Source organism: Fundulus heteroclitus, chromosome 21 (genome assembly GCF_011125445.2).
Source record: "Fundulus heteroclitus isolate FHET01 chromosome 21, MU-UCD_Fhet_4.1, whole genome shotgun sequence".
Lineage (NCBI taxonomy): Eukaryota > Metazoa > Chordata > Actinopteri > Cyprinodontiformes > Fundulidae > Fundulus > Fundulus heteroclitus.
In genome coordinates, this window is record NC_046381.1 from 41,332,351 (window position 1) to 41,344,472 (window position 12,122).

At 40.1% G+C, this 12,122-nt stretch overlaps 1 protein-coding gene across 2 annotated transcripts in view; it reads right to left on the reverse strand.

Moving 5' to 3' along the window:
- The window catches only part of LOC105921801 (vasoactive intestinal polypeptide receptor 2), a 45,373-nt gene that overhangs the window by 10,108 nt on the left and 23,143 nt on the right, over nucleotides 1-12,122 (reverse strand). For both annotated transcript variants that reach the window (XM_036125015.1, XM_036125014.1), the window contains 3 exons: nucleotides 6,527-6,624; nucleotides 2,451-2,589; nucleotides 660-810 (listed from right to left, as the gene is read on the reverse strand). In XM_036125015.1, coding sequence (XP_035980908.1) covers nucleotides 660-810; nucleotides 2,451-2,589; nucleotides 6,527-6,624 — 388 coding nt within the window. The remainder of the gene's footprint in view (nucleotides 1-659; nucleotides 811-2,450; nucleotides 2,590-6,526; nucleotides 6,625-12,122) is intronic.

Sequence of the window (12,122 nt, forward strand, 5' to 3'; positions counted from 1 at the left end):
TCCCTGTTAAAGGGGAGTTTTCCTCTCCACTGTCGCTTCATGCATGCTCAGTATGAGGGATTGCTGCAAAGCCATCAACAATGCAGACGACTGTCCACTGTGGCTCTACGCGCTTTCAGGAGGAGTGAATGCTGCTTGGAGAGACTTGATGCAACCTGCTGGGTTTCCTTAGAGAGGAAACTTTCTCACCAACCTGGAGGATCTGATGGAGTCTGACTTTGGAAAGAGGCTTGAGATGACATGCTGTGAATTGGAGCTATAGAAATAAAATAAAATTTAATTGAACTAGCACTATTCTGACTAGTATTTGTCATCCAGCTCAGTTAAGGTTCCCTCATGTCTTGTCTGTGAGGTCCGGATCCGCTGTAGTTTGTTCCAGTTCTACCTGAGTTGACCTAGAAGTTGACTTTGGGCCCAACTTATCATTTTGGAAGCTTTTTTTTTTTTGCGTTTTTCTAAATGCAGAAGAAGACCTCGACTTAAAAACAGATTCAGCTCCGCGTCGCTTCAGCGTTTAAACTTGGCGGGAGCTCCCTGCTCATGGCTTCTCTGATCTTCCTGGAGTTAAGAGCTATAAATTAATTTTAAAAATCTGAAAGCGTGATACCTCAGACAGCAGAGCTCACTGAGCTAGCCCCTGGCTTCCCTCCGCAGCTTACCCCAGCCGATGAGCATGTAGACGGAGAGGCGGACGGAGCAGGTGTGGATGACCAGCAGCAGCAGGTGCAGGTAGAGACCCTCCACCAGCAGCCAGAAAAAGTTGGCCATGATGAAGTAGTTGAAGAACACCAGGCTGGCCTTACAGCCCACCTGAAAGCAAAGCAGCACCAAGAAAAAACATTAATTTAATGTAAAATGTTTTATTTTCCCCATGAAGATCAGATTGGTTTCCTTCCACAACCATCTGTAGTTTTACCGATAAATGTGACTTTGACCAAACAAAATATATATAATTTTAAATGAAAAAGTTATTTTCTTTTCCTGAAAACTTGTGTTTCTGGAGATGCAAGGTTTCAACAATGACAACATATTAATATGAAGACATTAAGGCCTGTTTAACATGGTTAAAGGTTTTCAAACACTGTTGCAGCAGCTTCATAGAATTACACATTTTTATGTGATTAGACTCACATTTATGCGTTTAATGGTCCTTTTTTATTCAAATAAAATATACAAACAAGCAGCATATGAGTAAACATGGATGAGACTGAGAGAAACGAAGATAAATAGTGAAGAGCTTTGATTTGAGTTTCTAGAACAGGGATCCTAAAATAAATGAAAAGTTTACAGAAACATATTAGACCAGGTCACCTGCAGGTGTGAGCCAGATGTTTTATATCCTGCTTTCAAACAGCTGGATGTTAATCTGTTTAAACTGGTGTCCCTCAGGGCTTCTGAAGGACTTTTAAGATGTTTTTTAGGAGGACTTTGGCTGTTTGACCTTTTCCAGGAAAACATTTTTTTAGCCATTTAATCTGAACTGGAAATCAACATGAAGGCACAAAAAGCTCTTAAACTAATGGCATGAAGCAGTTTTGCCTTAACATTAAAAAAGTAAGCAACATTCATAAACAACATTTACACTGCAAAAAGCAGTAGCATTAAAAATAAGTAACATTTTCTTCAAATTAGTGTATTTGTTCTTGATTTGAGCAGTTTAAAAAGATTATTTGCCAAAGGAATACGATTGTTGTACTTAAAACAGGAACACAACATCTCCATCATCTTATTTCAAGTGCAGTTTATCTAAATATCTTGTTTTAGGGGTCAGAATACTAATTCCATTGGCAAATAATCTTATTTACCTGCTCAAATTAAGGCCAAATAAACACATTTTAAGAAAATGTTACTTTTAGTCCCCTGTTGCAGTGTAAATGACATCTTTGTGCATCTTGTCACAAAGACATAATTAATTGTAATGTCTTTAGCTGATTAAAACAAAGCCCAAAGATAAAACAGTTTGTTGAACAGGAAATAGAAATTGATCTCACAGTTAATCTGAAACAGAAACAGTGAAAACCTGTCAGTATCTCAGCATCGGGTGCTTCAAACTTCTTAACGAAACAAGGACGAGTTTTCAGACTGAAAACGTTCCTGCAACACATAAAAGTCTTTTTTTCAACTATCTGCAAGGATGCATCTGGGTTCACTGCCAATAGACAAGTTTCCTGCAAACAGATTTATGGAAACTGTCCTCTGGAAATGGTCAAGTGCCAAAAAACTCAGTGAGAAAGCAGCCAAAGACCGACTTAAATAAAACATCCAAAGTTCGGAGAAGTTTGTTTTAAGACACTTTAAGAGAGTAAAACTCTCTGTCAGACTGAATCAAGACAATTGAAGCGTCAACAGAACGGCTCAGGCATCACATGACAGCTTCTTCTAAACATCCTCGCTGGAAGGTGCATCGACCCTCTGAGTGTTTTGTGAGTGTTTTGTGAGTGTGGCGTCACCAGAGAGAGCGGCATGCTGCAGTCGGTGGTCTGGTCCTCTGAGAAGAGCAGCGCGTCCTTCGTCAGCACGGCCGCCGCTCGCAGCATGAACGACACAAACAGGTTCAGATGGATGTAGTTCCTCATGCAGTGGAGCCTCCTGCACACACACACACACACACACACACACACACACACACACACACACACACACACACACACACACACACACACACACACACACACACACACACACACACACACACACACACACACACACACACACAGACACACACGCTGAAGGACGTGTTGTCCAAACAGGCTGACAGCAGCTGACCGAGCAGCCGGCGGACGTCTCAACCCGAGTTTAACGAGCTTCTGCTGTAATTGCGTCCCGGTTATCTCCAGTCTTCTTCAAGGTTGTTTAACGGTGAGACGGATCTGAGGGCAGATGCTGAAACCTCCCACATGTTGCACGTTTCAACACTCGTAAATGTTTCCCCACAGTCAACAGCCTCCAACGCAGCTGTGATAAGCTTTAGAACAACAGTTTAGAAACTGGCTTATTTTACAGGATTTCCAGGAACATTTTCATGTAATCAAAATCACCCATAAACTGGATGTTTTGCACCTTTCTCCTGCACGGATATGCTGCTGGGTGGTCGTTACGGCGCCTTCCACATTCACCAGAGATGTGCAAAAAGACCGAAAATCAACCCTTAATTTATCGCAGGAGCAATAAATAAATACATTTATTTGATCATTTATTTTAGCTCATTTATTTTTCAGGAATTAATACCATAAAAAGAAATACGTGTCACACACTTTTGCACCCCCTAAACAGTCTATATAACTTCCTGTTTCCCAGGCGGTCACATGTAGCCTCTTCAAAATGGGAAAGACAAGAAAACATCCAGATCCGTGTGGATCCTTATAGGTCAGCAACAGAGAAATAGTTTAAACCATTAAAGCAACAAGTTCTTGCAGCTCTGGGAGAGAAAACTAATTTATCTGTGTTTTCACGATATACACTGCAAAAACAGAACTTAATATAAGTAAAATATTCTTAAAATCTGTGTATTTGTCCTTGATTTGAGCAGGTAAATAAGATGATTTGCCAATAGAACAAGATTTTTTACCTTAAAAAAGGAAAACTCATCTCCATCATCTTATTTCAAGTGCAGGATGTCTAATTATCATATATTAGGGGTCAAAATACTCATTCTATTGGCAGATAATCTTATTTACCTGCTCAAATCAAGGATAAATACACTAACCTTAAGAACATTTTACTTATTTTTAGATCCGTTTTTGCAGTGTAGAGAGGGATTCTGACCCACTCTGAGTGGAAAAAAGGAAGAAGATCTTTAAAATCTTTAGGAGCGTGGCAGAGGATCTGTTCTCCTGTCAGGGTGAATGGTATCTGGATCTCTTTGAAACACCGGAGATGCCCGGCCAGCAGGTTTAAATGGATGTGCTGGGGTCGGCCAGACAAATTAAACTGGGTCAACGTTGGTTTTTTTAGCAGGAAAATGATTCAAAACAAACAGAAATACAGGATTGGACCCGCGGATATAAAGTCATTTAACCTTCTTGGCCGCCTCAGTCCACAGAATCCAGTAGATCCGAACCAGGACTTTAGATGACAACAAATAAATTTCCTCAAATCACTTATTGGGTCGTCCTGAAACTTTTCCGCTTCGTTGAGATTGCAGCATCCATTAGCCTTTGGTAATGAGGTAAAGTTTATTATTAGGCTAGTTTAGATGCAGGAGTCAGGTTTTACACTGACCTCATCTCCCCTCAGCTACATGCATCACATCCTGCTGCTGCTTTGCTGCAAAACCAATGCAGACGCCTGGAGCTACTAAAGCATGAGACACAGTGCAGATAAGACACTGGATGCAGGATCTTCTGCAGCATGGTGAGGTCCTGGTGACGTTCAGTGCAGAAAGACGCTGCTGAACAACGAGGTACGAAGACGGTGCAGGAGAGCAGGAGGAAGAATGAACCAGAGAACCATTGCAGCATCACGGTAGAACACTGATGCAGGAAAAGGTTCTAAAAACGAGGTTTTCAGAGAGCAGAGCAGTTTTTTTATTCAGGATGAAGCAGAAGTGGCTGACAGCATATCAGACACTGAAACTGAGTTAGGAAAAACATCCATTAATGTGGTTTGTCTGTCATGATGTAGGTTTTGTTTTGGTTTATGTTTGTTCTTTGCTTTATTTTGATCAGTTCTCAGTCTCCTGCCAGTTATCAGCAAACTCACCTCTCAGTCACCCCCCCCCCCCCCCCCCCCAGTCATCAGTCACTCCCCTTCCTCTGATTGTCTCCACCTGTCACTGGTAATTAGCACTCTGCTCTGTTCTGTTCACCTCCTTAATTAAACCTGTCTCAGTTCTCTCCACTTTGCCAGATCAATACAAGCCTTTCAGTGAGTCTCATCCATTATTCTGTTTTCTGATATCTCTGTTGATTTCTGAGCCAGCCTGCTCCCTGTTACCTGTTTCTGTCTGTTAACCTGTCAGACTGTTACCTGACCACTGAGCCTGCCTGCCCTCTTCCAGCCTGTCAGCCTGTTTGTGTACCGACCTTGATTTTATTATCTGACCACGGAGCCTGCATGACCTTGTTCTGCCAGTCTGCTTATCTGTTAAACTGGTTTCACCCACAGCTGAATTAAATAAACCTTAAATATTACCCGCTTGTCTGGTTCGAATACTGGGTTCTCTGTCTTGGTTTCATGACATTGTCACTGATATTTCAGGTCCGTCGGTCATTGCACATATTAAGAATGTGATCTATTTATCCCAAATGCTCCGTCTGAATTTAGTCTCTGCTGAAAATCACAATCTGGCTCGGTTGGATCAACACCAGGAGGTTTTCAATCACATTTAGACATCAGTGGAGGTCCTTCTACCTTAATGCTGTTTTAACACAAATAAGTTTTTTTGATTTCCTTAGGAAACTTTGAATATGTTATTAATCACATGTTTTGTAAAAGATTAATTATTGTGGTTAATTCCAGTTAAAGGCAGGGAGCGTGTCAGAAAGGAAAAACCAGGTGGTTTAAAACTAAAAGGAGCGTTGTTTCTTTGGTTTCTACTCTGATTTTCAGTTGTTGATAATTTATTTTTATGTAAAAGTTGTCATAAAGTGTCTCTAGTACATCGATGCTTGAAATTGGCATTTTTATTTTATTGATCATAGAAAAGCTACAGTACTAATAGGAAGATGGGCTCATATATCTGAACATAATATTGCTGGTTTTCATAGAATATCTTTGGGTACTTTTTACATTTTTATTTGCATACATTCACCTTTTTTATATTTTATAAAGATAATTGAACATATTATAATTAATTAAAAAATAACTAACTTAGTGAGCCTTTTTGGCTTCAGGATAACATTATTAGTCTCAACTGTGAAGCTTATAAAAAACAACCGAGGCTCAGAAGGAAACATAAATTTGGTGTTTTTGAGTTAAAATCACATCTTTCATCATGTGCACTTCAGAAACCCAAGATTTTTCCATTAATAATGCTGAATTGGTCACAAGAGATCTTGGAAAGCAACATTAATGCTGAATGAACATGCATGTTTCAATGCAACATCTGCAGGAATGCCGGCGATCAGAACCGCATTATTTTGTCCCAGCTGCGTTATGTACCGACCCGGGTTTGATCCAGACCTTTTCACCCCCAAAACATTCATCTCATTATGCAACAAAGACATAAAATCAAACTGGCACTGAACTGCTGAGCAGCTGGGATCATAACTCATCATGAGGGAGGAGAAGTGATGAAATGTGCTTCTACAGTTTTAAACAGGAAGATGATCTAAAACCAGCATCTGATGTTTATTTTATGACAAGAAAGACATTTCTCAGTTATTAATCACATTTTCAGCTGAGTAAATTAGTTTTAGTTAAATAGGCTGCTGTATATGAACACTGAATGCAAATATTAGGGCGTTTCTCACAAAGACACGCTGTTTCCTCTCAGGTGACGATGCAAACTCATTTCATTACATGAACATGTGGAGGTGAAGCTTTAATCTGATGCTTTGCTGTCTGTGTGACTGATGGGAATTACCTGAAGAAGCAGATGATGACGGTGCTGCTGAGCAGAGCGCCGAGCGACAGGCTGTGGCCCAGAGTGGACAGGGTCTGCACCACTTTGTAGAAGACCAGCTGCACCGCAACACACAGAAATAACTTTATGGACCATTGAATGAGAAACAATGAGGCCGTTCATCAAAGCTGATCATAAAAAATGAGGCGCAGCTGCTTCAGCCGCCACAGAACTGCGTTATGTTTCATAAACACCGGTGGAAATGGATTATAACCTCCACACCGCGGCACCGCCATTGTTTATGGAAGACAAATCTGACTCTTCTTTAGTTCACATAAATCACTTCTGAGTGAAAAATAAAGAGAATGTAGCCAAATATTTGTGTGAGCTGGAAAAAAAAGCCTAAATAAGACAAACATTTCTTATTGAAGCAACTTGGTTTGACACAAAGACTTTGAAAAACCCAAATGTTCTATGGGTATAAACAAGATGTGACACAGAGGTTTATTTCTCTCAGCTGCTCCTCAAAATAGGAAAGACAAGAAAACATGCCTACATTGTATGGCATGTTTTCAGCCTGTAACCCTCAAAACAAAAGTGCCAGAGACTGCCGATCCTCTTTTTGTGGGTGGGATGTCTTTTCTTTTTTATGTTTTTTGGAAATTATGAGAATAAAGTCCTAATATTACGAGAATAAAGTAGGATTTTTATAAGAACTGTAGCCTTCCCCGTGTGTTAAAATGAGGATTGTTGAGCATTTTTTAAAGTTATGTTTTAGTATCACGAATAAAGAAATACAAAATCTTTTTAGCACATAAATAACAAATCATCTTGTGATCCCCCTGGTGGGTCCCAACACCCACTTTGGGAACTCCAACCTTACAAGTAAAGCAGAACTGTGTTGATTAGGAAAAAGTAACTACTGGTCCAAAATGTGCCGCATCTGTAAAGAAAACTGGACGTGGAACCAAGTTTATCCTGAATTCAGCAACACTGAAAAAACAGAATATTTTTAAAAGAAAAATCCTATTTTCTTTCAGAAAGCTGAAAATCGGTCATCATGAATTCTGTCTTCGGGTTAATGACCCAAAACATAGAACAACGGCAACATAGAAATGCTTTATTAAAACACAAATCCAACCTTCTTCTACGGACGTCTCAGTCTGCAGACATAAATCCTAGAGCAAACCTGCAGGCTGAGCTGTAAAAAAGAGAGCATAGGATAAAAGCCAAGAGTCTCTGGAGGATCTAGAGAGATTTTGAAAACAGGAACCGGTAAAGACTCCTCCGTCTGTAGGGTTAAACCTCATTAAATGTTAAAAAAGAAGATTTGATGCTTTTCTTTAGCCGAAAGAGGGTTGGGCAAAGTAAGACTCAATGAGCATGAACAATCATATTGGGAATTTCCTTTAAACATCTGTTTTATTATGATTTAATTTAGCATAGCCGATATTAATCCAGTTACTAATCTCTGCTAAGGGCTGGTGTATAGAAGAGAGATTTGTTTGATCCTCTGGCTTCAGGGCAAAATAAATCTGTGTATCATCAGCATAGCAGTGATCACAGATGTCAAGTCAAGCCAGATTTAATTATAAAGCACATTAAAAACCACCAGTTTTTTACCAGTTTTGTAGAATAAAAAGGCCAATAAAAGGACTCTGAAACACACCACAGGTCAGGGGTGAAAGCGAGGAGCCAGGATCAAACCAAGAGCAGCAGAGATCCCGGTCCGTTTCTCTGAGAAGTAAACGGGTCGATCAGCAGTGGTCAAAGCCTCCAACATCAGACAGAAGTAGAGATTTCCTCAAAATATAAGCTGAGAATGCGATTGGTAGGCAGGAGGAATGCTGTTATTAGCAGCTGATTGAAACATAACCTTCTTCCTGACAGAGATGCATTTAAACCAAGAGGACCTCAAACAAAAAGACGAGAGTTTTAAAGCTGGTGACTTCATGCCCTCCAGTTTACCGTTTGCTCTCAAGTAGAGATTTAAGTGAGTTTTCCTAAGCAGTAACATTTGGTCCCTTCTCTTTCTTTCTCCAAAGTAAGGAGGCTCTTTCACAATAAGAGCGGGGTCAGGATGGGAACGAGGGTCTGGTCCATCTCAGTGCGGCTCTAACTGTCCTCCAGCGGCTGCCCACTGAGAGCGAGTTCGTGCTTCGGCGTCTGGCCTTCATCGCTCTCTCGTCGTCTGTAAACAACATTCCCCACGGCTGACACACCATCGCACAATTAACACACACTCCAGGAATACACACACTCAACATATAGCAAACAGTCACGCCAGCAGTACTTGATATTAATAGTTGAATGTACGTATTTGCCTTTTCATACCTAATGGAGCCCTGACTGACGTAAGGAACATAATGACTGCCTACGTTAGCTCAACACTCCCCCTAAACAGAGGGATAAAAACATGACGACTGGGCGAAGCGTCTCAGTCGTTCCCATCGCTTAAAGTTCCCATGAAGATGGATTTCCAGCAGGAGGTCCAGACAAAGCAGCGCTGCGTGTTGAAAATTTACAACGCAGCTGCTGCACTTAAGTGAAGACATTTGTCGTTTTCCTTAAATATTTCCTTATTTGGCCTTCTCTGCCTTTTGTCTCCCATTCAGCCCATTTTTAATCGAATTAAAGAGGAGCTAATTTTGCTTTCTCACACCCATTTTCTTCCTTCCTTTTATGATTTCTTGCTTTCTTGTTTATTTAAATCCCATGTTATGTCTGAGGGCTTCTTTCATTTAAACAAGTCAAATGTGTATTTATGTTGTGCTTTAAAAGCAACTTATGTCCTGCAATCATTAAAGGAGACATATTATGCAAAGTCAACTCTTTTAGCTCTTAAATACATATTCTTGTGTACTTGGAGTCTCTAGAAGTACAGAAAAGTTTAATGTAGTCTTTCCAGGAGCTGCATAAATATCCTTATGTTCTGTTTGGATCACATTTTTCAATATGTTTAGTTTTCTGTTCTCTTTTTGTGGTTTTTGAACAACTATGTCACCATATTTGCTGCAGAGCTGCACATATGCAAGGTTGTGGACTTCCGGCTTACCAGGGTCACAAATCCGCCATTTATATTCTAATTACACCGTCCTTTAGCAAACTACAAAAATGGCCGAACTGAGTGAAATGGAACATGACCTGGAGGGGGGCAGGATGTGAAGTGTTAACTTTAGATTTAAAGCGACAGCATCAAAACAAGTTGCTCCCAGACGAACCTCAGAACTGGGGTAAAAAGGAGGAACGTGGGGATAAATTAATGAAAAATGAAGACCTGAACGTTCTAGTTCCATTTTATATAGATCACAGCAGAATGATTTTAAAGTGAAAAAGAAGACCTTAAAATCATGACATGTTCCCTTTAAATGTTCACTCTGTGCAATATCTATGCAGGTAAAACAACTAAGATTCAAATATAGTTCAAATGCTTTAATTTTCAAACGAATTATATAAATGGTAGATCATAGCAATTAATAAAAATATACAATTTTTATTGATGACCCCATTTGTTAAAAGAAAAGAGTTAGCTAATGCCACCTGGCTCTTTAAGACATGGATTTAATTAAATTAACTTTGTTTTTGAGTTTAATTTCACGAACCACGTCCACTCAGGCCTCCTCATTAAATATTTCTACTACCAGACCTGCAGTATATTAAAATATTGTTTAATAGAACACATTTACTGCAGAACATTGCAACTTTTAGCCTTTTCTCTGCTCTTCTTGTTGGCTAAGCAAGAGATCAGAATCGCTGCTACAGATTTCCAGTTTAAATGTTGTGTTTGAAAACATTAACTCTGTAAAACTGGACCCTGAACAAAAGCACAGGCGTTAGAGGAATCTACAGTTTCCCTCTTTGTTTTTTTTTTACTTTTCTGTCCAAATCAGCAAACGTTCCTGCAGGCAGTAACTACAGGAGGATCAGCTCTCTGTCAATGGATTCGTTCACATTAACAACACCAGAGTATGAACGCACACGTGAAACAGCCCAGATTGGATTAATGGTTCAGGGCAGCATTGTCAAGCATGTTTTAAATTACCTAAATGGGTCGTACAGCACAAATCTCTCTAAGGTTCTCCAATCAAACTGTGTTCTGTATAAATCCTGCAGTGTTTTTCCATTTAGGCCCAATGCATCCTTAACAGCTTTATTACACAACTTCCTCCAGCAGCCTCTGTGTGTACATTGTAAATATTCCCTCCCATGAAGGCAGAAACGGCCTGAACCAGCGTCTCATTCCTCATTTTCACTCTCAGACCTCCTGGCTGGAGATGATAATCACCCGCTGGTTCTGCTGAGCTGCGGTCACACTGCCTTTTATGTTAAATCGAATCATAATCTGCAACGTTTGGCTAGGCCAGCTCTTTATTTTCCTCTCAAACACCCCAAATATTAAAAGTGAAACCGGCCTTTACACTCTGTGGCCTGCTGGCCAAGGTGGAGATCTAAGTCTGAAGAAATATCTGCACCTTTTGCTCCTGCAGGGTTTAAATCTCATGAATCACTGCAGTCTCAGCGGAAACAGGAATCAGGAATCAGTCCAATCTTTTAACTATCTTACTCTCAAACGTATTTTTGTTTCTTTGCATTGACTAAATTTCCCCTAACTTAACATACTTTCTATAAATTTCTGTTTGCAACAATAATATTTTCTACACACCTTAGTTTAACGGCTTGAGGGACATTTTTAAAAGCAGCACAAACATGCAGAGTAAATATGAGACGCAGTTTTTCTACTTGCAGGTCATTAATAACAGTCAACAAGGGTTACGCTGGCTTGACGACGCGGCGAGTTGAACGATGTGTTGGAACAAGTCTGATCCACAGTGACTCCAGCTCAGACTGACAGGAATTAGCAGAACTGCTGACTCGGTGCCTGATACCACTGAGTCCCTTCCAGGTTCTTTCAGAGTCCAGGCATCACATGAATAATTGAAAACATACTCTACAGGGGTGGTCATTACGTTTCACATCAGGTTTCCGTGCCGCAGCATGTCAGAGTATCCTGAAAGCATCACAGCTTTTTGTTTTTCTGAGTGAATGATTATGTGCTTAATGACAAACAAACGCTGCTAATCAACCAGCTGTGATATTTGTGATAAACTTCATTTACAAAGCTTTTCAAAGCTTTTAAAGCAGAAATATGCAAGAAAACAAGAAATAGTCATGGAAATATATATATATATATATATATATATATATATATATATATATGACCAGTGAAGAAGCTTCTTAAATTTAAATTATGAGACCCAAGAACTCCTAGAACTGTAAATAGTAGAGCTGAGGAACTTGATATTCAGAGGCACAGCGTCCAGCTGGCTGAGCACACAGGAACCAGCAGAAACCTCAGCAGCTCTACACATGAGACCAGATGAGAGGTTCTGGCAGGGAGTGCTGAGTGAGGCAGGAATATAAAGGCAGGGAAACAGGTGGAACGACTTGGAGGTAATTAGTGAAAGCAGGTGGAGCTGATCAGAAGCTGATTGGATAGTGACTGATGGCTGGTGGCTGTGAGGAGTGGAGCAAAGAGTGGAAAATCCATCCAGAAGGTCCAAACAAAAACCTAAATCATGACAAGAACCACCTTTAGCAGCATTTTCTGGTATTTCTG